General features: G+C 51.4%; 1 protein-coding gene across 10 annotated transcripts in view; it reads right to left on the bottom strand.

Annotated features, from left to right (window-relative positions):
• Positions 1-27,498, bottom strand: part of AGAP1 (ArfGAP with GTPase domain, ankyrin repeat and PH domain 1) — a 553,979-nt gene that overhangs the window by 310,081 nt on the left and 216,400 nt on the right. For all 10 annotated transcript variants that reach the window (XR_007149568.1, XM_047846407.1, XM_047846411.1 and 7 more), the window contains 3 exons: positions 27,079-27,164; positions 24,537-24,678; positions 19,937-20,071 (listed from right to left, as the gene is read on the bottom strand). Coding sequence is in view for 9 of the 10 variants with exons in the window: in XM_047846407.1 (XP_047702363.1) it covers positions 19,937-20,071; positions 24,537-24,678; positions 27,079-27,164 (363 nt within the window). In the remaining variant the exon portion in view is untranslated. The remainder of the gene's footprint in view (positions 1-19,936; positions 20,072-24,536; positions 24,679-27,078; positions 27,165-27,498) is intronic.

Genomic DNA, 27,498 nt, shown 5'->3' with positions numbered 1-27,498 from the left:
TCTCATTCTCATTCCCTTTCGCGGGATGAGAAACGGTTCTAATCACTTTACGGCTGCATCTGTTTCCTACTCTGCAGCTTGACTGAAAACGCCAGCATCCGCTCATTCGAAAGCTCTGATTGGAATCAAAGCCCCGCCATAAAGATAAAGGCGGCCTGCTGTAGCGGCGGTAAGTGGGAGCCGCCTAGCAACTATTGTAATTACTGCACTTAAACCGGGCCCTATTTCAGAGCCCTGGCGTTATTTCATTTTAAACGCTTCATTTCTCAATCCGTGATCGCTTCCCTATCAGCAGCTCTTAGGCTGCACACTCGAAGGTTCCGAGTTTTTATTCTTGTGTTCCCACTGGCCTACGTGGGACACCCGAGGCTGCGCGCGGACTGGACGGGGGCGCTGGAGTGGCCGGAGGGGCAGTGCCCACGTCTCAGCAGCCCCAGGTGCACCGTCTAGGCCTGGCCCGTCCTCCGCAGACACTCCTGTCCCCTCACCCAGAGAAGGGAGATAACAAACACCAGACTCCTAGCAAGGTCGTTTCTGTTCTCTGCATTTGCCAGACGTGGGTTCCTAAATCAGGTGGATCCCACATTCTGGGGTTGGGGTGGGGGTGGGGGGAAACGTGTGTCCTTCCCAGAGAAAAGCTACCTATTATTTGAATTTTCTTTTCAAGCCTTAATGTACTAGGTTCGTGGGGGCACCTGGGTGGCTCAGTCCGTTAAACGTCCGACTTCGGCTCAGGTGATGATCTCATGGCGTATGAGTTCGAGCCCCTCCTCAGGCTCTGGGCTGACAGCTCGGAGCCTGGAGCCTGCTTCGGATTCCGTGTCTCTCTCTCTCTCTCTCTCTCTGCCCCTCCCTGGCTTGCATTCTGTCTCTCTCTCTCAAAAATAAACACTGAAAAAAATTTTTAAAAAATACAGTAAGTTCATGGGTCTGGATATTGAATTGCAGGACCATCTGACCATCTATCAGTGTGAGCAAGACTAAAGAATTTAGCTTTTGTTCAGTGGTAACTTGTAAGTGTTGTCAATGCCGTGTATTTGTGCAAAGGACCCCAGAAAAAGAACTTGGTGGAAGTGACAGCAGGTAAGAAGGTATTTACCTTTAAGCAGGGGCGGGCGGGGGGGGGGGGGGGGGGGGCGGCCCTCTCTGATGCATTTTGGTAATTTTGTCAAGAGAGACATTTTTTCGGTGCCAAAACAAGAAAGCAAACCAGCGTCACTGCTCAGTTAATGAGTAACCGACCATCTCGAGGAACACTGCTAGGGGAGAGCAGGTCCGGAGAACAGTTCTGAAGGCGTCAGTCCATCTTACTTAGAAGGGTGAGAGCTTATGCTGAGTTAACCTGCTTCCAGAACACAAGGGGAAGAGCTGGTTACAAAAAAGTTCAGTGTTGTGCCCTACATCTGGACAGGTGAGGAGGGAAAGGCCCGGAAGGGCACTCTCCCTTAGGGCCGAGCCAGACTGGCCTCCCTCGGGAAGGAGTCTACGTAGAGTGGATGGACCCTACGGTGAACGTGTGCTTTTGCTCAGAATCGCGCCACCTTCCCAGGCTTTCCGTTACTTTATCATAGGCGGGTGTTTTAGGCATCCCAAGAAGTAATAAACGGAAGACCTACCCATTTCACAGCTGGGTAAACTGAGGGGATTAGCTGAATCATCGTGCAGACCGAGAAGACAGAGACGGAGCCCAGCTCGGCCTGCTGCCCTGCGTTTATCTGTGGGCATCCGGGAGTGACGCTTCCTCGGTGACTGACTCGGCAAGAAAACGAGACTGTGACTCAATAATCTGAATTCACAGGCCTGTGGGCGAGCGGATATTCTGTAGCAGCTGTCTTTACGGAATGAAACAGGAAGTCTGTCAACCGAAGCTGAAGTTTCTCAGCGTGTCACGTCATCAGCACCGGCTCGGCCTGTCTGGTTATTGGCCAAGTTACCGGAAACATCTGGGTTTCGGCATCTTCATTTACTTCGACCGAGTTCCAAACGCAACGGCTGAATACTTCCGTCCGGGCTTTGTGGTTTGTCTTTGAAACCTCGGATACAGGTTTCATTTTCTCTGGTGCTCGTTTTGGAACAGAATAGGCCGGAACGGCAAAACACAGAGCACAATAAAGCAAAAAGGAGAAAGTGTTCAGACTCCCACTCAGGTGTTTTCCTAACGGTCCCCACAGCCTCCCACAGCAGCAGCATTCCTGTCGACGTGTTTTTCTCTGTTCTGGAAAGACTAGTTGGGGCAGAGACCCAGCCGCTGGGCGCTGGTGAGGCTGACGGGCAGGGTACGGCCAGTCTCCGCTCCAGCTGGTCGGGGCCGTGCGGACCTGAGGTTACGCACCTCGGCACCTCTGGGCACCAGACAGGGCTCTGGCGTCTCGTACGAGCAGGCTCACGTCCACACACGGCACCCAGCAAATCCCTGCTGGGGGCGGTCAGCCTGACCCCCCAGTTTCTCGCTGCTGCACGGCAGAAGCACCTGACATAGTTTCTTGCCCATAACATGTCACGGAAACGGATCTGGATTCGGTGACCAGTGTGGACAGACACGTGGTGGCCTGGGACTAGGTCTCCGTGAGGTTCATCACTGAAAGGCTGTGCAGAGAAAAAAAAAACACCCACAGAGGAGAGAGCGCGGCTGCCCTGGGAGTTACAACAACACGAGAACAGGGATGGGGAGCCGGTGTGACAGGATGAAAGGGTGCGTGTGGGTCAAGGCCGCCAGGGGAGGGCAGGATGAGGACTGACCGTGGCTCCCGGATCCAGGAAGAAGGGTCGCTGATGAGGAGGGCGAGGTGTGGGGGGAGAGGGGAGGAGTGGGGAGCAGGAATCACGGAGCTCTCCGCTCTCACGAGGGGTGGGAACTAGATGACGGTACCCCATCTGCAGCAGCTTCCCGGGGCCGCCCTAACAAGGTCCCACAGACCGGGGCACAACACAGCAGAAAACGGCCTGGCCCGGTTCTGGGGGCCGAGTCCCAATCTGTATCACTGGCCGAGCCAGGTGCCGGCAGGGTCGTGCTGGCCCCGGAAGCTCCAGGGGACAATCCGCCGCCTGCCTCACCCAGGTTCTGGGGGCCGCCGGCGAGCCCTGGCGTGTGGCCGCGTCGCCCCGACCTTCACGTCTCTACCCGGGCGTTGTCCTCTCCCCGTGTGCGGCCACGACACTGCTCCCTCTTACCAGCCACGTGGTTGTGGCTCAGGGCCCAGCCCCTCGTCTGAGGATCTTTAACCACATCTGCAAATGCCTTGATTCTGCCATAAGGCACTGTTCACGGGCTGCAGGGGTGAGGCTGTGGCTGTCTGGGGGGGGACCAGCAGGGGCTCACCACCACACGTCTCAGGCCGTGGCTCAGATACCCTTGGGCCCTGGAGTCTGTGACTTCGACACTTAGTACCCTCATGCGGACCAATGACCCACCAAAGCCATTCTGTTTTGTTTTGTTTTTTACTCAAATCTACCAGCTTTCCTAAGTAGTTTTTTTGTTTGTTTTTTTAGTTTTTATGTATTTTTTGTTTTTTTCTTTTGAGAGCGAGCACGCGAGCAAGCCGGGGAGGGGCAGAGAAAGAGAGAGATCCCAAGCTGAGAGCGCAGAGCCCAATGTGGGGCTTGAACCCACGAACTGCTGAGATCATGACCTGAGCCAAAACGCTTAAGTGACCGAGCCACCCAGGAGCCCCTCCGAGCAGTTTTAACAAAATTACCAAACGATGCTGAGTGTTCTAAGACTTGCCCTTCAATTTGAGCCTCTGTGTTGTTTGAATCTTTTGAGTTTATATTTGGATAAATGGATACATGAGATCTAGAAATGGATCTTTGCAGAATCTGTCCTAGTTCTGTTGATTTGCCAGAAAGTGGAGGAGGACAAAAAGGGCCTATCCGGTCCTTTGTAATTTTTGTCTCATGTATATTTAACGCTACCAATTCCTTTATTTCCCGTAAGAAATATACGGTGCAAAGAGAGAGACTCCCGGGTTTTCGGGCCAGTGACTTCTGGTGGCAACGGCTATCTGGAGGCCGGTTTGTGGCCGCAAGCTCACTGGTGACCAGGGACGCGGGAGAGGGGACCCCGTGCACACACGGCGGGGCGATACAGACGCCTATGCGGGAGTGCGTCCCTCTGCACCCAGTGCTCCGGGCAGGACGTCACAGCTGACCGCACCCGGGATCTAAAAGGTAAGAGTCGAAGACGTTCTCAGCCGCAAGTGGGCATTTCTGCCAGCCGGCAGGCACCCAAGAATTCTTTACGGAACAGGTCTTGGAAGGTGGGTCTCAAGACCAGCCTTCTGTCTCTGGACTGGAAAATCCATGCTGGTAACACACAAGTTGAGGGAGGAATGCTGTGGTGTCATATCAGAAAACACAGACTTTAGAAGAAATGAAACAACACAGAGTAACTATGTTCGGGTCTTTTTAAGGCAGGTTATTTAAAAGAATATAGAATAAGGTCCCAATTTTGTTTTGAAAGTACTGAAAATCGACTCAACGGGCATTCAATAAGATGTTTCTTACTAGGTGGTGGGATCACAGGCGATTTTAACTGGCTCCTTTACAGTTTCCTGTATTGTTATAAACGGCTGTTATTCTAGTGAGAAATACTAAAATGTTTAAATAGATATAAATAGATAATATATGTAACATGCACAACTGTGTATTTTAACAGAAACGGACCTGAAAACGTAACTCTGAAAAGCAAAATCCACACACTGGATGTGATGCTATTTTAGCAGCCGAGGGTCCTGCCCTCCTGCCTCACGGGGCAGACTCACTCAAGCCACAGAAAGTGCTAGCAGTGAGCTTCGGCTTCCACACCGTTACCTGAGCAGGAACACACGGCAGTGGCACATGGAGAGGTCCTTGCGGTCCTTATGCATTTGATTGCCTTTTTCCAACGGTCCCTCCTTACGTGAGCCATCGTATTTCATAGCAATTAAGTTAGCTGCGGGTTACCCAGAAGATTCCCTCTGCGCATCGCTTCACGTCTCCCAGGGCTTCCCGATCGTCTTCAGACTGCACGACAGTGTGAGCTGGACGGACTACCTGTTTGCATTTCTTTAAGAACCTTTGGGGGGCAGAGCCTGGCGAGGACAGAGAGTAGCAAACAAAAGCAGGCGTCATGCCCGCCACCACGCCCCTAACACCAGCCCTCAGGCACAGGCTGACGGCACGCACGCAGGACAAAGAACCCGAGGAAGGGGAGCCCCCGGGAAAAGATCCGGGGTTGTCCGTTCAGGATGTGACGGGGATTTGCACTCACGGCTCTTCTCAGTGGCCGCACTGGCTGGGCTACGTGCGGAGGTCTATCATCAGGGATTATTTAGGAGCTCAATGTACTTCTGCAGCAGGATTTCCTCGCTCCCTAAAAAATTCCATCACGCAGCTCTGGTGAAGAACGATCCCACCGCAGCGGTCAACAAGCGTCTGGCTTCAGAGCCGTGCTCATTTCCTGCGGGTCCCGGGCACCCGCCTCAGTGCCTTGCAAATGGATGAATGCAGACTTTACTAAATGCAGCGGAAGAAGCATCTAGAGCCTGGGCCAGGGCTCCGCCTACACGGCCCCTTCCCCCAAATTCTCGTCTTTCAGGGGCCGGTGCAACACCCTTCCACGGCGCTGAAAGACTAGACTGTGAAACCTGCTGTCCCACAGCAGAAATTTCCCCGTGTTATCTCACTTCTCCTGTTGCTCAGTGTCCGGCTGTGTTTACCCCACGCCGGGGACTGGCCTGTGGAGCTCCGGGAGTTATATTTACTTTCTTATAAATTCTAAACACTCAGTTCGTAAGTACTCTGATAAAAGACGCCATCTGTATAGAATAGCCTGTGATGTGACAGGTTTCTCATCTGACGTAGCAAAAAGGGGAGGAAGTCCCACTGACCACGTAAAGAAATTGAAAACGTCATGAGCTGAGGCTCAGTTGGTGGTGTGGGACTCTTGATCTACGAGTTGTGAGTCGGAGCCCCACGTGGGGCACAGCGATTACGTAAATAAAACCTAAAGGGGCACCTGGGTGGCTCAGGCGGTTAAGTGTCCGACTCCTGATTCTGGCTCAGGTCATGACCTCTTGGTTCATGAGATCGAACCCCACATGGGGCTCTGTGCTGACAGCACGGCACCTGCTTGGGGTTCTCTCTCTCCCTCTCTCTGCCCTCCCCCTCTTAAATGTTTTTTAAAAACCTTTGAAAAAAAAGTCATGGGCCGAGCTGCTACAATTTCTAATGGAATTTATGTAGTGGGAGAAAATAAAGGGTAAAAGCCAAAAAAAGTAAACGAGAGGAAAACAGCAGTGAGAAGCCCTCGACCTTGGGAAAGTAGAGGAAGGAAAAAAGAAAACCCGGAACCCCAAAAGTGAGGCTCTTCTACGTGCCCAGCCCACGGCAGGGCGCACGGGGAAGCAGCAGGTGGGAGCTCTCTGAAGGGCCCTCAACTCCTTCAGGGATCATAGCCACTCCCCACCACACCTCACCTCACTTCCACAAGAGTATCTACATTTCCCAAAACCGACTGACTCCCTTCCCCCTGTCCAGGAATTCCGGCCCATGGAGAACCCACGGCGTCCCACGCAGTGGGGAGGCAAGAGCCCAGCGGAGAGACCGAGGGCAGTGGCCTCACCCCAGACCTGCATGGCCACCTGCTCAGACCTGGTGTTGGACCAAGGACGCAGACCCTAGAGCGGGACATCAGGGCTGTCATCAGGCCAAAAGAACTCTTGGGGAGTTCCATTAAGAGTATGACAGACCAGGGGCACCTGGGTGGCTCAGTCGGCTAGGCGACCGATTTCGGCTCAGGTCATGATCTCATGGTTCGTGAGTTCGAGCCCTGTGTCTGGAGCCTGGAGCCTGCTTCGGAGTCTGTGTCTCCCTCTCTCTCTGTCCCTCCCCTGCTCATGCTCTGTCTCTGTCTCAAAAATAAATACATAAAAACATTAAAAAAATAATATGACAGACTAAATAATAAATGTTTATTATACTCTAGTAAAAAAGTACACATCTTTTGACAAATTTTCTTCGAAGTCTTAAGTTACATGCAAGGCAAAAAAAAAATCCAAAAACAAAAAACCAAGAAGGGATTTGGGTCCCTTTAACCACAGAATGTATCATTTCATCTTTATTTTGTCCTCCTCCCCATCCCAATGAATGAAACTTTACTTCTGTATTCCTGTACTGCTGATCCAGTAACTTCACACGCTTTATGGACTGTATCTTATTACAGGCCTAAATGATCTCTTAAACCACTGTGTTAGTTTTATTATGTCTGTATTCTCCACAGTGACAGCAAAGGGGAAAAATATGCCAGCGAGAACCATCCTTACGAGCTCTTTTGATGCCCCCTGGTGGCATGTCACTAAATTACAAAATCAAGTACTTGAAAGCAAACATTTCCTTTCTGCCATATTTTCATGGAGTCTCAGAGACCTCTTTATAGATCCAACGTTCTATTACCCACATATTCTATTACGTGAAGACAGTATGTGCAGATGAACTTTTATCACACGGCTTTTCGCAAATAATTCATATGTTGATTACAGTGGCACATGTAACCCCACCAAATTCCCCAGTGGGGATGTGGCTCAATTTTATTTAAAATAACTAAAGGAGCATCTTCATTCACTTCCAGGTTTTAAAATGTAATCTGCGGGGGCACCTGGGCGGCTCAGTCGCTTAAGTGTCCGACTCTTGGTTTAAGTTCGGGTCGTGATCTCATGGTTCGTGGGATTGAGCCCCATGTCAGGCTCTCCTCCGACAGGGCAGAGTCGGTTTGGGATATTCATTCTCTCTCTCTCTCTCTCTCTCTCTCTCTCTCTCTCTCCCCCTCCTCTCCCTCCCTCCCTCCCTCTCTCTGCCTCTCCCCCACTCACTCACTCTCTCTCAAAATAAATAAACCTTAAAACAATGTAATCTGTGGCCTTTAACATTTCCAGAACAAAGGTAAGACCATGTGGCTGAGACAGACACACCTAGTCTCTAGTTTCTGACGGTGCTCTCTGGCAGGATGGCCTCGCGGGCCCTGCCTGCTCATCTGCAAAGTGAAGGGCCAGGCTAGCCAGGCTCTCACGTCCTTCCAGACATGATACCCTACCAGTGTGCAGTTCAGGCAAGAGATGAATTTAAATGCAAAAGGCGCTTTGGTGCTGCATTTGATAACAAAATTTTGGCCCAGGTACAGGAGTATTTCTAGCATCCAGATGACCGCGTCAGTGTTCAGTATTTTTTTCTTACGGTTTACACAGGAAGTAAAATGTGAGGGAGCTTCCTGAAATTCCAAAACTCAGACCAAAAAACCCTTGGACTGCAGGAGGACAGCTGTGGGAAGACGGAACGCAGCGCCCCCTGCAGGCAGGCACGTGTACGAGGGAAAGAACTGCAGAGCGCCTCAGGGGGGCGCCACCTGACGGCGTGGGGACTGGGACAGAGAAGCTCAAGGTGCCATCGCCCGGCTCTCCTCACGGCGCCAGGCCTGACCATGCGACAGCCGGCCAGACGATCCCCCAGACGGCTCCCTGTCAGACGGGGCTGCTGTTTGCTCGCGGGCCCAAGGCAGGGGCCAGAGTACGATGGTGGCTGAAAGTGGGTGGCATCTGAACGGCAGCCTTGAAAGGTAAGGCCACCACCACGTGCTCGAGTTACTGACGCCGGTGCCGGCCAGCCGACTCAGGATGTGACGGAGGAAAAAGGATGCACGTTTCTGCTTTCGTTTGCAGAAAGGGCAAAGATGAAATGGTCTCCTTCCCAGATTTTGACACATCTAACATGAAACGATGAGGTAAGATCTTCACGTTCGCCAGCGGGGACATGTGCTTCAAGGGTTCAGGAAACTGGTCCAGAGGGGGTCCCCGGCCACCACTGCAGAAGGACGACCCCCGGGGGCAGTGCACCCGCGCTCCGGCTGCAGGCACGGCGGACCTGTCCCGGGACCGGGGCGGGCGCGGCCCTTCTCGGGAACTGTCCTGGGTGGAAACGAGGCTGGGTTTCCGGGGCCCCTCAAACCCCCCGGGGCACTGACCCGACACGAAGCTCCGGGAAAGGTTTTCTCCACTTCCCTCAGAAGGCACCCCGCTGCGGGCGTCTGTCTCGGAGGGGACACGCGGCAGCGCACAGGTAACACCGCGGGGCCAGAAGGGCCGGACGGGGGAGGGAACCCCAGCTCCGACATCGCGGCCACACACGGAATCGGGGGCGGTCTCTGCGCCGCTCCAGCCGCAGAGAACCCCCCGGAAGCACCGAGGCCACGTCTTCAAGAGCAGCGAGGCCCATCTGCTCCCACGTGTCACCTGCCACGCCAGACCTCCGAGCCCCATCTCTTGACCAAACTCCTGCCTGCCAAAGAGGAGCTGCTTTTTACACCAAGAGACAAACCTAGTGAAAACTGTATTTTGAAAAAAAAAAAAATACCACTATGATTCTTTTCTATCTATAAATGATGAACGTTTCTAAACAGAAAATACCCAGTGTGGCCAGGGAACAGAAAAAGGAGGCCTGAGCGGGGACAACTCCCTGGACGATTTGGGGACAGTGAGGACCGAAAGCCATGAGGCCACGCGGGCCACTGAGCCGGCAGTCTCCCCTCCAGAGCAGTCTCTTAAAGAAAGGATTAAGGATGGAGACAAAGACTTAAACAGAGAGCCCTCCACCAAGGCCCTGAACCTGAATCAAATACATAAATGGGGAGGGGGGACAACCAAATACCTACTAGGCGATTGGACCAAAAAAGTAGTTGTATTCACTTAATGGAATGCAATGGAATAATGAGAAAACTATTGTAGAAAAAGTATGGATGTAATCAAGCAGGTTCTCCAACGTCTCGAGGCCCGATAACCCACTTTCTCCGAACACGCGGGCATGCATGTGGCCACACACCCCACCCCGTAACAACGACAGCCCCCGGGCGGTGGCGTTGGGGGCGGTCTTTACTTCCGTATCTCCTATTCTTTAAAAACCTCGTCTTTAGCAAATCGCACAAATCCAACTTAGTCATCAAAGCTTTTAGCCTATTTTTCTTCACACAAACACGGCTTCAACCCGCTCCGCACGGCGGACTTCTCCCTGAAGCCCGGGAGATTCCATACACCTGCCGGTGTGCCCTCTTCTCTTCGCAAAGTCTGCAGTGACGCTGCGTGAACCACACGGGCCAACCGCAGACCCCAGGCCTGCCTCGGGGGAGGCCCGGCACCTGCTCCGAGTTGGACCCCCAGGCACTCTTGGAGGTGACACTGACCAGCACCCTCCCCCGCCCAGCTCAGGAGTATGCACAGGTATCAGCGCCCGTGGAGTAAAGCTACGCCTTCCAGTGTCAAAGACTTTCACAACTTTCCTCCCTGGAGGATTCCTCTTCCTTCTCTCTCATGAACACAACATATTGGGGCTGCTAATCCAGTCATTAGCGGACAATTCCTCAGTGAGTGGAGGCGACTCAGAATCTGGCTATGTCCGTATTCTCTAGGGGGAAATAATGTTGGAAAATAAACCAGACTCCACAGTCAGAGAAAGACAAATATCATATGACTTCACTCACATGTGGATTTTAAGAGACAAAACAGAAGAAGAACATAAAGGAAGGGGAGCAAAAATAATATAAAAAGAGGGAGGGGGACAAACCTAAGAGACTCAAATACAGAGAACAAACTGAGGGTTGCTGGAGGGGTTGGGGGTGGGGGGATGGGCTAAATGGGGGAGGGGCATCAAGGAAGACACTTGTTGGGATGAGCACTGGGTGTCATACAAGGGGATGAGTCACTGGTATCTACTACTCCTGAAATCTTTATTGCACTACACGCTAACTAGCTTCGATGTGAATTAAAAATATAAAAAGAAAGAAAGAAGAAAAAAAGTTAACAGAAGACTTCAAAATAAGTTGGAAATACCAGCTACGAAGTAGGACAATTTCCGACTATGCTTTTTAAGTAACAGTTTTGTGTTCGTTTGATCAGAGGCGGCAGAGGGTTAAATAGGTCAAAAAGTACATCACCGTTGCGTCATTTTAAAAACATTAGGAAGAGTAGAATCCCGTGGCATCGTGAACAGATTATGAACAAAAATAAAAGCCATTTGTATGCATTAATGATACATCAAGCTAATTGAAGCTGGCTCAAGCCGTTAACAGAATCCTGGAGCACATCCCAGCTCCGAGGCCACAGCGCAGGCAAGTATTAACACAACCATTTTCTGTGTCATTGATAAAATTAATTCCAGGAGCAAAAGATAGGGGTCTTAACGTGAAAATCAGGATAAAGCACACGTACTAGGAGCATTGGCAGTGTGTGAGTTAAAGCAGGCGTCTATGTGCACACGTGTGGGGACTGGTGCCCGCACGAGGCTGCCGGTAAGGGAAACACAGCACAAAATGTTCCCGACGTAGGGTAAGAAACCACCAGGGTGGAGCAAAGCTTCTAGTAACACGGTAAGTCCACAAAACTGTGAAACAGAAGATTATTTATGGTCTCTTGTTGTTTGTAATAACATCAATCTTGGTATCAAGACTTTAAGAGGACTTCTTTGGATGTTATTTTGGAAAGAATCAAAATGCCTTCTTCCTTGTAATGCTCCCCTCCACCCCACCATAAATGAGTTTAAGAATTATCGACTTTCGGGGCACCTGGGTGGCTCAGTCAGTGAAGCGTCTGACTTCGGCTCAGGTCACGATCTCGCGGTCCGTGAGTTCGAGCCCCGTGTCGGGCTCTGTGCTGACAGCTCAGAGCCTGGAGCCTGTTTCGGATTCTGTGTCTCCCTCTCTCTCTGACCCTCCCCCGTTCATGCTCTGTCTCTCCCTGTCTCAAAAATGAATAAACGTTAAAAAAAAAAAATTAAAAAAAAATTATTGAGTTTCACACATAACTCTGTATCGTTAGGGCCAGCAGCTACAGTCGGTGAATCATACCCATAATTGAGATATTGCCCCCTACCTAAACATTTTCCCTTTGGATATATGATTTTAGGCAAATCAATTGATATTCAAAGGAGATAATCCCTCCTGAAAAGTCCAGCCTCTGGGTCCACTGATCAGTTCAACGGGTGAGAGAGAAACTCTCAAAACGGAGCTTCTGGACAAAGAGACTCCAAGCAAGAAACAAGCTGATATCATACTTGTGTCCAATTCAAAACAGTATCTTGAAACACTCAGATTATTCCAAGGTCATCACCTTCAACAAGTTCTCAAATGAGCCCTGACAGTGCTCCCTGTCACCCGGTCACTAGTCTCAGCTTAACTTAACAAATTCCCCGTTTGTCAGGCAGATCAAGTGCCAGATGTCTGGCTCGTCCATAACACGGATGTTCACAGCTTCTCAACTCCAAGAAGTTTTTAACTCAAACTTTGTTCCCCTGAAAATACTAATTCAAAACTTCTTTTGTTATTCTCTTGGTTTTGCTTTTGCTTTTTTTTTTTAGCCCCTGAAAATATGACTTACTACAGCTAATGCTGATTATTTTAGCTTTGGTATTATTTCATTTTGTGATTTAACCTCGTTATAGAGAAAGCATCTCTGTGAGAAATAAACCAAATTTGAAAGTGCTGTAGCATACAGGAGCGCCTGGGTGCCTCAGTCGGTTAAGCATCCGACTGTCGATTTCAGCTCAGGTCATGATCTCACAGTTCGTGGGATCAAGCCCTGCATTGGGGTCTGTACTGGCAGTGTGGAGCCTGCTTGGGAATCACTCTCTCCCTCTCTCTCTCTGACCCTTCCCAACTCACGCTCTTCCCCTCTCTGAAAATAAATAATAAACATTAAAAAAAAATGCACATACAGTGGCGCCTGGGTGGCTCGGTTGGTTAGGTGTCCAACTTTGGCTGAGGTCATGATCTCGTGGTCCATGAGTTCAAGCCCCGCGTCAGGCTCTGTGCTGACAGCTCAGAGCCTGGAGCCTGCTTTGGATCCTGTGTCTCCCTCTCTCTCCATCCTCCCCCACTCATGCACTGTCTCTCTCTCAGAAATAAACATTAAAAAAATGCACATATATAAAGGGTACCGACAACGTCATGCTTCATACAACGAATCGGTGTAAATCATTCATGCACTTTCCCATCCAAACATAACCGAGGGCTATGGCAGAAACAGAAAGACCCACCCAAAGCTACAGATTCTTCCTCACCGCGCATATACGCTTCCCACCCACAGCCTCGACCCAAAGTCTGCTTTGTGTTAACACCAGCTAGGTATCTCTTCCATTTAATGAGAGGTTATAAACAATGGGCCAGACGTGGCTCTTTTGGAATCAACTTGCAGGTTCTAACTTCCATGGGATCCGACCACATTAGAAGCCGCCAGGCAGCGACAGGCAATGACGCTTGTGGTTAATGATGACAGCAGAACGACGGCCAAACTGGGGCCACGCCCGTGGCACTGGACTCCACCAATTCCCTGTAGAGGAACCTGTTGAGGGTTTTCCTTCTCTTCCTTTCTCCCGTTTGGGCCATGTGTACGTAACTCTCACCCTTGTTCTTAGGAAGTTCTAAAATACTAACCCCCTAGGGGCGCCCGGGTGGCTGAGGTGGTTAAGCGTCCGACTCTTGATTTCGGCTCAGGTCATGATCTCACGGTTCGTGGGTACGAGCTCCGTGTCAGGCTCTGCACTGAGACTGCTTGGGATTCTCTCTCTCCCTCTCTCTCTGCCTGCCCTCTGCTCTCTGTTTCTCTCTCTCAAGATAAATAAATAAACATTAAAAAACAAATTTCAATATGAACGCCCCTGAATAAAGTGTAATTTAAGCAGCTGAAATTTACCCCGTCATAATATAAACTAACTACCCATCTGTCCCGGGAAGTCTTGAATGTACAACTTTTTGGTGCAGTGCAGGGGCAGTGAGCATGCTCCAAGGGCGGGGGGGGGGGGGGGGGCATGGGGCCACGGGGCCAGCGACGGGCACAGAGGCACAGACAAAGCCATGGTCAGAAAAGGACACGCAGGCTGACGTCGGCTGTAAACAGGGCCTATTAAGATCTACTATTTGACATCAAGTCCTTGGAGTGTGACATAAATATCAGTCATTATTACAAATGACAAAAAAAAATACAAACGAACAGACACTTCAGGACTCAGTTCACCTTTTCAGTATGTATTATTAAACGCCAATGTACACAGACATACGGCTTGCCTTTAAACGTGAAAAATCTTACTTTTGAAAGCACTCCTCTGGAAAAAGAAATCTACCAAACATAAAAATAAATGGACTCCAATCTAATCTCAACACAATAAAGAGAAAAACAGCAGCCACAACACAAATAATAAAAGCGGCCACCCCCACAATGGAAATTACGCGGGTTCCAAGAAAGCACGGAATGGGCCTAATTGACACATCCTTTAGCGGCACAAACAAAAGACGGCGGCGTCAGCAAAACACCACGCGGCACTCGGAGCAAAGTCCCCGAAGATTGCTCCCACTTAATGATGCTCTAATACATGCAATTAGGTTGTACAAACCGGGCTCGTGAACACAGCTACTCCCATGCTGGACGCTCCCGTAATGAGGACCAGGCAGCCGCATACAATTCATGGGAAATGGGATTCTGTGCACATCAGGATTTCCGTCTTTGGGAGCGAAGGCCAGAAAGCAAAGGGAGGCTCCCTGACTTCCTGAAAACCCCTGGGCCAGTCACACAGCCCCTCCCGGCTCAGCCCACAGCACGGGGGTCCCCGCGCCCAGGTGAGCCATCCGCAGGCCGGGGGGCACCTAGGGAACAGCTTCTTACAAAAGCGCTTTCCAGAGCGTGAACCGCGACACGGTTGTAAAGAGCTGGCGTGACGGTGCCGGGAGCCTGAGGTGGGTCCTCCCAGAACGGGACCACGCCGTCAGACAGAGGCCCGTCCAAGGACAGTGCACGTCGGCGTGTAACTCCCGGAAGCCCGAGCGCAAGCCCGGGTTATGGCAGCACCAGCAATGGGCAGACAGAGCCCTCTAATGCCGTCGCCCAGCCTCTCCACCCACACGCACCTAAAACCGAACCGTTTCTTATGAATGCAACGCAGATCATCTATTCTAGAGTGAACGGTCTTCCATGTGGGATCGCCGAACTGGACGGTGTCCAGTCCGTAACTGGATGACACGGTGACAAAACTCGGCAGCCCTGGGGAGAGTCAAGCTGACAGATGGTAATTTGTAATTTATCCAGATCTTGGTCGGTACGGATCTTGACCGGGTCTGACAATTACTGTCGGAGCAGAATAGGTTGCAGACAGGCTTTCCTATTGTCCTACGAATACAAGCTGAAGAAGGTAGGGAGTTTAAGCTTTCCAGGGGGGTGTGCTTTAACGTCTAATAGGATGCTTTCGGTGGGATTTAACAAATGACTACAACTTCAGAATATGTGTGCTCAGAATACTGAAATCGGTATACAAAACAGCCGGTGTCCAGATGCATTACAGGAAACCCACATAGAAAACGATACTGCTTTACAATACAGGCAAATCTATCAGCTCATTTTAGGAGAGGGAGCGAGGGAGAGAGGGCAAGGGCACAAAAGGGCTTGGGTAAGGACAAACTAAATTCTTTGATACTACCACCAAAGTTCTACTCATTCTGTACGAAAGGGAAACCACTTTTCTTTAGACATCAGGGATCTTTAAAACACAATATACCAGTCAGATCCCATCATTAAAAAATTATAAGATATACTCCCCCCCCAAAAAAAAGTAGGCATTCTATTGGCTCTATGCCAAAAAATGTCAAAACAAACAACAAACTGATTCTACCTCCTGCTTAGTTGGAATGAGGGAACTACGCTGTGGCAGTTCACTACACCCGACACACGGCCATCACACAAGCACCGTCGTCGAAGCAAAACAAACTATAAGCGAAGACATTCAACGTAGGATAGGAAATTTCAAAAAGAGAACATAATTCACCATTTCCAAAAACCCACTTTGAGGGAACAAAAGTCCCCAATGCTCCATCATGAAGATAAGGCGGCAGGGTCCACTTTCTTCCTCCCAAGATGGCGCACGTTGGTGGTCCTTCAAGGGGCCCTTCGACCGCTTACACACATGAGTTTTTACCTTTCGGCACTGCTCGGCCTTCGGGGGGAGGAATCTATTTTTGTCACTAAGTCCTAAGCATCGTAGGTTGTCCCTGAACATCTAGGTTGAAAACTCCCACCACCCCTAGCCGGAGACTCATCTAACATGGCACAAAAGATGTGCCACTGCATAGGCCTTCTCCCACTCAGCTCGTTGCCTTAGGAAGTGAGGGAAACCCTTCTTCAGTAAGAATCCTAACATCAGAGGAATGACGTCTACAGAGAATGAACCTTATCCTCCTGTAATCCTGTATCTTCATGTCTCCAGGCCCTGAGAGAACAGACAACCAGGGGCTTCTGAAAAATCTAATGCTGACCCAGAAATCACCATTATAATGTTAAAAATACAAAAGCTTGTAGCTGATCTCCCAGACACGACCGGGGGCAAACAGAACTGCACAGAATTAGACAGACTGAAAGACATGGGGGGTGGGGGGGTGGGCACGTGCAGCCCCAGGTTGCCTCAATCCCCTCCGGTCCAGACTTTGGTGGCCCAGGGCTCCCGTAGGGCTCTCCAAACAGATGGGTAACCACGCCCCCATGAGACCCAGCAGCCCAGATGCAGAACCGGTGAGCACGTGCATTCTCAGAAGGTGAATCTTATTTATAAGACCCCCTGTGGGGGCCAGATAGTTCTGCTGTGCGAGCCACACACACTCAGAAGGAGTCGGGTCAAGGGTGATCCGGAACCTCTGCGAGCAGGTGACAAAAAGCAACCTTGTCCGTCGCTCGCCCCCTCCACCCTAGGGCAAGGTGCAAGCTTAGGTCTCTGGGTACCAAGGCCCTCCCTGTTCTCTACCCCAAACCAGAGGCACGGTGCAGGCAAGGCTGGTGCTCAGGTGAGGGACTCAAAGAATAAACAAATGAACAAATGGATCCATCTACCTGCCTGCCTCCTGACACCGCTGGGGCTCGTAAGGATGCTCCCTCCTGAATTACTTTCCGAGAGCCATTTGAAAGTGACACCACGGAGAGAAAAGCAAACATTCTGTCTTCAGTTTTAGGACACTAAGAAGGCCAAGTTAAAGAAGCAAAGACTAAAAGTCCCTGGTATCTTAAAGAAGAAACCTGGGGAGCCAGGGGACTAGAATGCTTGGCCGGCAGGGGCAGGTACAAATAAGGTCTTGCTGGGGTAACAGTCCGGCCTCTGGTTTTTTTCCAGCAATAAGCTAAACCTTACAAAAAACCACGTGCCCCTTCTTTCTCTTTATACGATGCAACGGTAAAGAGTGGGTAAATAAAAACAAGTCCTAAGGCTTCCCAGAAAACCGAAAGACAAATCCACATGTACAGTGTCTGTGAGTGGGCAGTGAACCTGCGTCCCTGAAGCCACTCTGCCCAGCCTTCCCCCAGGTGAGTGGGCAGGACCCAGGTCCCTGCTGTGTAATGACAGGATGGTTAAGGCTCCGGGCTCGTGGTCCCAAGACAGGCGTCCAATCCAGGCCCAAAGCTTTTGGTCCAGCTACGTCATTTTTCTGAGCCTTGATTTCTTGAACTCTGAACCCTACGGGGTGTTTTTTCCTTAAAGATTAATACAGATTCTTAACGTTCACGATTTCTAAGTACCAAGCACAATCTCCACTCAGTCAAGAACTTTTATCGGTAACAATTAAGGAGTTTATGTATGAACCAATAAAAAGATATACCACATAATTACCCTACAAAATAAGAGTAAACCCTTTTTTTTTTTTTTTTTAAGTTTTATTTACCTATTTTGAGAGAGAGAGAGGAAGAGAGAATCCCAAGCAGACTCTGCCCAACGCGGGGCTCAAACCCACAAACCGCGAGCCAAAACCAAGAGTCAGTTGCTTAATCAACTCAGCCACCCAGGTGGCCCGACTCTAATTTTATTTCTCAAACTTATCTTCGTAGAAAGATATTTTAAGGACAAAATCACAACAGTTACAAGCTGTCAGATCGTGAGCCTTATTTCCTTTTCTGACTCTGTACAATCCAAATGTTTAATGGGAAGGCATTATTTCTAAAAGTAGAAGTAACAAAACGAACGTATTGAAAATCTCCTAAGAGCATAACTCCCAAGAGCATAACGTGCTTCACCATTCAAATCCCAACAACAGCAACACCTTAATATTATGTGAGATGATGATGTTTGGAAAGGCCCTTCCCCTCCCCTTGCTGGCATCCCAACTTGCAGACAACAAAGTGCTTCTGCACACACTCTGGAGGCAGGGCAGGGACGCATAACAATCTTGGCCTCCCCTACTATTTACTAATTCTTAGGATTATGATGTATGTGTTCACTTACTTATGGAAAGTTCACGTTTGCGATAAACGCACAAGTAAGGCAATCTTTGCGGAGAATAAGCTCACCCACACAAGGAAACTCTGAACATCCCCATCAGGGACCGACACGCTTCCCACCAAGGGCCAGAGGGTCCCCGTTTCAAGCTTTGTGGGGCCCTGACATCTTAGTTGCCACCACTCGACTGAGCAGTGGTAACAAAAGCGGCCCAGCCGGGGCCACCGAAACCACTACTTACAGAAACAGGCTGTTGGCCAGATTCGGTCGTGGGCCCAAGCTTGGGGACTTTCACCTGTGACAGTTTGGTCGCACAGGGTTTGAGCTGCTTGGTGGAAGATGGCGAGCCTGCCCCGCGGGACACCCTCCCGGGACCCCACATGCTTCCGTGCGGGGCTCTTCACGGGCGACCGTTCAAGGTGCTGCAAACACAGGCCTGCACGGGCTCCACGGGGGGCCCCACCACCCAGCAGGAATGGGTACAGCCCGAGGGGGCCCCACAAACACACGGGGGCAGGAGGAAGGGCCGGGAGACCCCAGGGCCCTCGGCGGGATGCTGCAGCTTCCGAGCAGGCCCTGGGGAGACAGTGAAGACCGCGGGTACAAAGGTCTCTGGAAGACACGTTGTGAGAAGGGGGGAGAGTGGGCCACTGCATGAAGAAAAGAGGCCGAAAGCCTAGAGCATGCCGGTGCTTAAGGAACGGGGAAGAAAACGTGCTGTGTGGAAATGGTCACCTTTGCGACGTAATGAAACAGGTCACAGTGTGCAATTCCTACAGCCCCGACTGAAAACGAATCCGGACATTTAGACGAGCGTTCGCACGTTGTCCCGCAAGCGCAGGCCTGTCACTACGACTCGCACTGGTGCCCGGCAAGGCCGGGGTGACCCGGCGGCTTGGGCGGTCTGCTCTGCCGCCGCGGATGTGAGCCCGAGCAGGGGGTGACCTGGCATTTAGTTCCCACAACTGCGACCAGAAGCGGGACCCTCCGGAGGAAGCGGCTTTCCCCCAGACCTTCCCGACGCCCCCCTCCCCCCTAGACCAGAAACGCCAAGTCTCCATCCACCCCACCCCCTTCCCAGCCCACACTTGGCATCGGAGTCTGTGCCCGTGGTGCTGCCCCCCGCCACCCCCGTATGGAACCCTGCGCTGCTCCCGGAGAGCCTCCTGTCTGACGCCCCCTGTCCCAGTGGTCCAGGATTAGCAGGGGGGTCACTAATGAATTCAGTCACAAAGAAACAATTCCTGCCCCGTGGCGCTGGCTCCCAGCCACGAGTCGGAACGATGTGCGATTGGGCTTTTGTTCTGTTTTGGGTTTTTTCGGTCCACGCTTGGCTCTCTTTACTCTTTCTGTTTATCCTCCTCAAAGCCCAACATGCGATACGTAGACCGTTTTTAGGAACAAGCCTGAATTAAGAACCAGTAGCCACGGCGGAGAAGAGACGGCAAACGCGTCAAGTCCGACACACCTCGCGCAGAAACCTGCAAATGTCTGACCCTGAACGCCAAGGTCACGGAGCACCTGCGAAGGGGCGGGGGGGGGGGGGGGGGGGGCCTGCGGCTTCTGAACATGCGCACAGGCAGCCAAAAGCCCCCTCTGGACGGGGGCGGGGCCAGCGGTCACGTGGACGGGCCCCGCCCACCGGGGAGTCGGTGCTGCCCCGACCGCAGGGGGCGCTTACCGTCCTGGAAGACGCGCTCCACGTTCAGCCCGTACGTGGCACACGTCTCGTAGTACGTGCACCTCTTCAGGTCGCTGGACAGCTTCCGCGCCCTGGCGTCGTCGATGACCCGCGGGTTCGTGGAACTTATGGCATCTGGAACAGACGAGCAAAGACAGGGTGACCACGAGTAGCTCGGGTGCTTCCCGGAACTTAAGGACCTGGGGTTGTTAAAACCTAGCTTACCCTCCAAGTAATAATCTCAAACATTTTATTAGAGTCATCCTTTGTAAAAATCCGTTTCAGAGGATCCTGCTTCTGAAATTTGGGACAAAAGAACGCCTAGGAAGACCAGAAGGAAGGCGTGAGAGTTAAATGTGGCTCCGGAGGAAAATAAAAGGGAAAAAGACACCCCACGCTCGGTATTTGCAGGTGACTTTCGGTGCAAGAAGCATCCTGCGAAATGCGTTCTATGAGCAGAATTCCTACAGGTGCAGCCATTCACCCGTTCGGTGCGTGTCCGCAGAGCCGCCCTTAGGTGTCTGGTCCTGTTCCAGGCACAAGGCTACCCCAGTGAACACACAAAAATCTGTGCTTCACGGAGGGGCTACCAGGTCAGCCAGGGAGGGAGAGGTGGGCCGGGGAGAGAGGGGTCAGCTGGGGAAGGAGGAAGAGAACGGGGCACAGGTGGGGAGCAACCTTGAACCATACAGTGTGGCCACCAGAGCCACGTCGGGCAGGGAAGGAGGTCGAAGGTCCGTGTGCTCAGTGTGATTTTCAGGCCAGCCCCATCTACAGGAAGGCGGCAGGGCCAACCAGCCACTACCTGCAGGGGAGAGCGCCTGGTGTGTTTAAGGGAGACTGAGGCAGGAGTGGGAAGGGAGGTGGGGCAGTCGGGGGGGTGTTAGTTCTAACACAGCTGCTCCTGGGCAGACCCACTTCCTACAGGATCTATGTACAGATGGGGACGTCTGAGCGGCAAAGCAGACATGTCAGGCACCTGCCACCAGTCCCCTAAAAAAGAAAGACTCAGCCCTTATTAGCTCAGGGTCCCAGATGCGTCCTATCATGAGTTCCCAGGGAGTTGCTGAGCGCCAGCCTCGTGCCCGGCACACGCCAACGCAGGAAGGCCAAGATGTTAAGGCCACGGAGCTAGGTGTGAGACAGCAGGCACTTTTCAGGGACTTTTCCTGCCGTGAAGCTTTCTCAGCGGCATAAAGGCTCCAGAGCTACAGGAAACGCCCAGCTGCTCTTTAAACAAAAATCCACTGGTGGGATTTTCCCTTCTACCCAGAGGAGGTGCAGCACAAGAGAAGACCTACGAGGCAGCCACAACCTTTTACGTTTTGTTCACTTGGGGGCAGGAAGTGCATAAAAAAGGGGCATCTCAAGGGAAGAAATTATTCATTTTTTCCCTCTCTTTCTCTTTTTTCTCACTTTGCTTCCTATCTTACCTTCAGCCCTATGGAACAGGCCTGACCTGACAGTTTCCCTCAGAGAAATCAAGACTAACTCCGATTCATACCTCTTTTGCGGACAAAGACCTGCGCCATCTCGAGAGATGTTCCGGAACATTCCCTGGCAAGGTCTGTTACAGGGATTTGTTCAAAGAACATCTATCTTGCCCTGTCTTGCCTGACAGGTTAACAAATTTGACTTAAATTTCACAACACTTAAGAAAAAGATGTATTTTTTTTTTTTAAAGGTGTAAACATCTTTTAAGGAAACAGGAGGGAAAAAAGCTTGAAATCTGTCAATCCGGCTGAGGATTTATCGCCACCTGGAGTCCCGGACACTTCCACGGCCCCCCTCCCTCAGTGGGATGCCCACCCCGCTTCCGTCCCGTCTCATCTTCCCAGGTACAGCGACACGTCACGGGTGTGGCCGTGTCGTAGCTGCACCTCGTTTCAGTCAGGGCGACACAAGCCTTGTTTTTCGTTCCATCCTAACTCTGTATCCTTTCAGGGCTCGTGCCTTTCTCTCAAATAAATTTAATCTGCAGGCATTTAAAATAGAACCTGCTCGTCAGACATTACACAGCCGCCTCATTCGGAAATGTCTTGTGCCCTGACGGGACCTTCACACAGGCTCCCTGGCTCCACGAGTGGACGCGTATTCCCACAGAGCCCCTCCTCCCGCCTGTGGATGAGGCGGCGCCACATGCCAGGCGTCCTTAAAGAATGAACATAATTGTTCATCTTTCCCATTCCAGAACCTCCTACCTCCAGGCCAACCCCAAACACGAGGGAGAGAAGCTCAGAGTCCCTCATCTATAACCTGACCCACCTTGTGTCTCCAGCATCCCACAAAACCTGTGCAAAAGCACAACAAACGAGCAGGCTTCACAGAAAGCAAGTCTGTGAGCAGTAAAAAGTACCTGGGAGTGGAACCTTCCAGAACGCCCACTCACTCCACCATCTCGCCACTGGGGGGCGTCTGGGGCACTCTGGAAATTAAAGGTCTGATCAAGGACCAAGAGGAACTTGCCTAATTGCTAATATTCACGTCCCGTTCGTTTGGGACGGGGCGATGCTGAAGTATGAACGACGTCTCACAAACGAGTGTGAGGAGACTGCCAGGAATCCCTCCTCCACCCGGGCTCCCAGGTGCTCACTCACCCGGGGCCTCTTCAGACAAAATGCGCTCACTCAACAGATGCTTCTACCGCCAGCAGGAATAAAAAGGGGTAGGTCCTTGCAGTCAGGGCCCACGTTAGGGCCTCCCCAGAGCCTCTATGGAGCCTTCCGTCAGGCTTCTCTACATGGACCATCCTGGTGGGGGACATGGATATGCCCTCCTTCGGCAGAGGTGGGACACAGACAGCCCCGCTCACCCCCAAGGAAGGGAACAGAGAGACAGATGTGCTTCTGGCATCCCAACCAGGACCTCACCAAAGCTGATTACTGAGCTGTAACAATTATAACAGCAGCCACTTATCTTACGTGTATGTGCCCACGGATGCTTCCGGTGCCTTACAGAAGTTCCTCCACTTAAACCCGGCCACAGGAGGTGGCAGTCAAGGTCACACAGCCAGGATGCCCCGATGCCAGGACTGCGTGGCCCCAACACCCAGGGACAGGACACTCCGCTCCACTCTCCACTACCCAAAACCTGGCTGTGTTAAGATGACAACAAATGATCGTATACAGCCTTCTGGCCTGGGCTGAACAAGTCCCTGCTCCCTCTCACAGCGAGTCCCCAGAAAAAAAGGCATTCTGAGTCGTAAACAGAAACCCCTTAACTCGGGCAGGCACTAAGGAGATGCCCACACCGGGTCTCTGATTTTGTTCAGAAATACCCTGGGCTGGGCTGCCAGAGCGGTGCTTGTTGGGAAGGAGTCGCTGCATCTTCAGGGAAGCTTTAAAGCAGGATCTGCTCTAGACGGGCCACCCACTATAAAAACACTACTAAGAATTTTCAGGATGCCACCTCAAACATGCCAACTCCGTACTGGCGCGCCCTTGTTTCCCAGGGACCACTAGGGGGCGCTCGGGCATAAAGAAAGCCTTTCCCATTGGGCTGCGGGTGGAATCCACCTGCTCTCAAGGCTTCAGGGCTGGGACCACTTGCAGCATTGGCTGCAAGAGGGCGGGGTGGGGGGGGGGCTCCCCATGAAACCCTGACTCTAACATTTCGTATCTAGCACACAGAAATGATGCTTTCGGTTGGTTCCTTGCTACTTCCATTCTTGCAACACACACACCCGCCCCATGCCCGGGGCTCATCTGCCTGAGCTCACTCTCCTCACACTAGAGCCGGTAGCACACAAACAGCTTCTTCAACACAGCCGAGTGGCTCTTTAGAAAAGTGTCACATCAGGGCTTGGAGAAAGAGAGACCAGATGTGGACGTTCTAACAAAAACAGTGTATGAATAACAACAACAAAAATGAAGGTATAATCCAAGTTTTCTTGACACGATTATGTTTTAAGTTGCCTCCGTTGCTGACAAAGCAGTTTTTAAAGTCAACCCGCCATCTCGTTCTTAAAAACATTCTATGTGGCCTCTTACTGAAGACCCAGATGCAGACACCGGTACGTCAGTGAATCTGATTGAGAGCAAGGACACTTAAGGGCTGTGGCTCTGCTAAGAGGCCAAGTTTTAAGTGACCTAGAAGAAAAGAAACGTATTCATACAGGGTTAATTCTAGACTCTGAGGGGCCTGTTAGGTGGAAAAAAAAATTAGCTACAGATCATAACACATAACAAACGGAGCAAAATAAAACAAAACTCTGCTGTATATAAGAAATTGGTAGAATTTTAAAGATGCACCAAAAGGTAAAATAAACCTTTTAATTGGTTATTAATTGGTTTATGTAACCAAAAGAATTAAGATACCCCTCCTACAGAAAACGACAGAAAACAGATTTTATTTTCCCTAGAGTACTGGGGGAGGGTTTTATTTTGAGGCTGCTGACCAAGTGATTTCTCCACAGAATCAATTCAGGAAATGTGACAATTTCAGTTTCGTGGATTCTCACTGGAAAAAGCCTTCAGGAGGCAACTATTTCTTCTTCGAAGCATTTTCAGATTCCTCCACACCAAAAACAGAGGCCATAACTCCACTCGCTGCTCAAGTGTTGGAATCCTTTAAACTCAACCTGCGTGCAGATGGCACTCACCCTGGGTCCCCACGAGAACCAGAGGGATCTCGCTCGTGTTCCGGTAGGTGGCCATCCGACTGTAGTAGTGGTAAACAGTCTGGAAGCTGATCTCATCCTCTAAGCTGAAGACAAATATAACAGCGTCCACCCACATGGCAAACTGGGGAGAGAAGAAGGGGAGGAGGGAAGAAGGAACTGAGTGACGAGGCTCGGGGAGCGAAAGGGTGGGAACAGCATCTTCGTGAGCAGAGGACACGTGGCCGGCAGACCCCTCCGTCAGGCCGAGTCTGAGGCCGGACTTTGGCTGTAACACGTTGCTGTGGCGTCACTGACGTCCTTCTCAAAACAGCCTGGAACGGGACCCTCACCCCCTTCCCACCCAGGCCACCCCGTCTCCAAGGAATGCAAACCAGACATGCCTCCCCGTGGGACCCTCTACCCTCCGTCCTGATCCAGCCAATGGCGGTCCCACAAATGTGAGGCAAACCCAGCCTCGCAGCAGAGCCTCTCCAACTCCACAACCACCTGACTCTGGGCCATTTTGTTCTTGTTTTCCACGCATCCAGGGGAAGCTACGGCAAATGTGCCTCGGGGCAAACAAGTGCGCTGCCAGGCGCGGACGAGCCTGTTCAGTGCGCATGACCGCCTTGTAAGGCCAGAGCAGACGGAACGGAAGGTCCTGGAACCTCAGCAGCCTCCCAGGGTCGCACGTGACTGCAACAGCAGAATCACGAGCTGGTCAGGCCGGCACCAGAGATCCTCCACTTTCCAAGGGAAAATGGAAAAATCAGTAATAGTAACGTTAATCCTGTTTCCTTTCTCTGAGAAGCCACAGCTCCTAAGTAAGTTTTTACAGCCAAGGTACCAGCTCGGATATACGTGGCGGAATTTGGGGGGGGGGGGGGGCCGGGTTAAGCTCTGACTTCATGTGTTAACTAAAAAGCGTATTCGCTATATGTGGAAATTCTACGTGATAAAAATGTAAATATACGTGAAGCCCAAATGAAAAACTGAGATGAGATCAAAATCTTGGGAAGAACAGATCCCAGGACAGGCCCGCCGCCCCAGCAGAGCACCCAGGACCCAGGCTGACACGGGGCACCTACCTTGCCCTCTCTCTATCTGGGGGTATGTTTTTCCTTTCTCTTCCGAGCAGTGAGGTGAGGTGTCCCCACGCATCTGAAGAGCAATCGTGGACCCGGGGACTAGACCGAGGCTGGCAAGTGCACGCCACACCTCATTCTCCCAAGGGGGCACTCACTGCCCAGCGCCTAGTAGGTGGTGAGCACTCCGTAAACCCCCCAACCCACCCCCGTGGCTCCCCCGGCAACTGCCACACACAAAAGCCAGTTGATTGGCAGAGTTTTTACCCAACCCTAGGATGACACTGGTAGCCACAAAAAAGTCCTACGACTTCATTCGTGAAGCCATTATGCTCGGGTGAGCTCCAGGAAATATTCGGAAACAATGAAAACAAAGATCATGCCTCCACGTGCCTGGGAACGGTAACTTAAAAACAGGACTCTCTCCCCCTTGAATATTCAACCGCGCTCTGCCTAATTGTGTACAAAATCCTGTCGGTCAGCTGTAAAAGGCTCCATACTGACAGCCCCCCGTGGTAGAAATCTTTAATGAGGGGAAGCCACTGGGCTAAATAACGGCCCTGAACACAGTACATCCGGAATAAAGGACTGGTCCTCAGTTAACCGAGTAAACGTGTTCTCACGGCAAGACGCCAAGACTGAGACTCCAGTGGCGGGGGGAGTCATGGTTCTACCCCCAGGTTGGTGCCATTCACAGGCAGAGCCCCGGAGTCTGTGCCCCTTCACCACGTCCATCCTTGGGCAAGAAGTCCCGGCCTCGGCGTCCGCGGTGGAGACGGGACTCCTCAGCACATCGTCCCGCAGGGTCGTCTCGAGGATTACATGAGCCGACCCACACGGGGCAGGCATTCGCCCACCGTTCCTGGATTCAGCTCCCAGTATGCGCTTGGCCAGTAAATTATTAGGCAAGTAAAATAAGGCACTGGAGAGCAGGTAAACCGCCACCTGTGCTTTTGGACTTCCAGGATGCCCAGGCTTCAGGGAACTTCCGGAGACACCACACTGGGCTGCACGCCGGTGTTCAGAGGCGGCAGACTTGTGCCAAGAAGCCCAGTGAGCAGAATCCCCCACCCCCAACATCGGATTTCCCGATTTCGGACCAGCCACTTTCTCAATGCTCCTGCTGCTCTAGGGAGCAAACCGCTTACAGGGAACGGGAGAGGACTATGGGTCTTTCCAGAAGTCAAATCAACGGAGTTGACAAATGAGCGCAAATCGTGTCTTTCCTTCCTTCTTAAAAACACAAAGCGAAAACCAGCCACGCAGACCCAACTTCGCTCTAGGATTTTGTCTGAAGGAACAACAGAATTCGTTTCTTGGAGAAAACAGGTTCGTGGGGCTTTTGCATCACCTTTCTTGAGCACACCTGATTTCCAGAGCCATTTCTGTTGAATGGGACCTCAACGCTGAAGCAAATGTAAAGAAAAGGCTGCTTACCGCTTGCTTGTAATACTTACCTGTGCCTCTGGGGGGCCCCCTTCATCTCTAATCAGCAGCAGATAGCTCTGTCCGTCAACAACGATTTCTTTCTTGAATCTGCCACCTGCCACACACAAAAAATCTCGTTATACAAGAAAGACCGGGAGTGAGGAGGGCAAATAGACGTGGGCTTCGCTTGTGGAAAAATACACCCTTGGCTGTCGCCCTGGAGGCATCTCTCAGTATTTAGGACCAGCAACCACTGGATTTTAAAACAACTACTGAACTCAGATTTAAGTGTTTGTCTTTAAGGACCCGTGTTCACTTCTGATTAGAGTGCACAGCCTCCCGTGCAATGCCAGGATCACCCGTGGCCGAGAAGAGAAGAATTTTAACGTAGGCTTTGTTTGTAAATTCGGGAATTCTCTCTCACTGGGAACACGATGCACAGAGTTCAG

Source organism: Prionailurus viverrinus, unplaced genomic scaffold, assembly GCF_022837055.1.
Source record: "Prionailurus viverrinus isolate Anna unplaced genomic scaffold, UM_Priviv_1.0 scaffold_39, whole genome shotgun sequence".
Classification (NCBI taxonomy): domain Eukaryota; kingdom Metazoa; phylum Chordata; class Mammalia; order Carnivora; family Felidae; genus Prionailurus; species Prionailurus viverrinus.
This window is presented reverse-complemented; position numbering and strand designations above follow the sequence as displayed.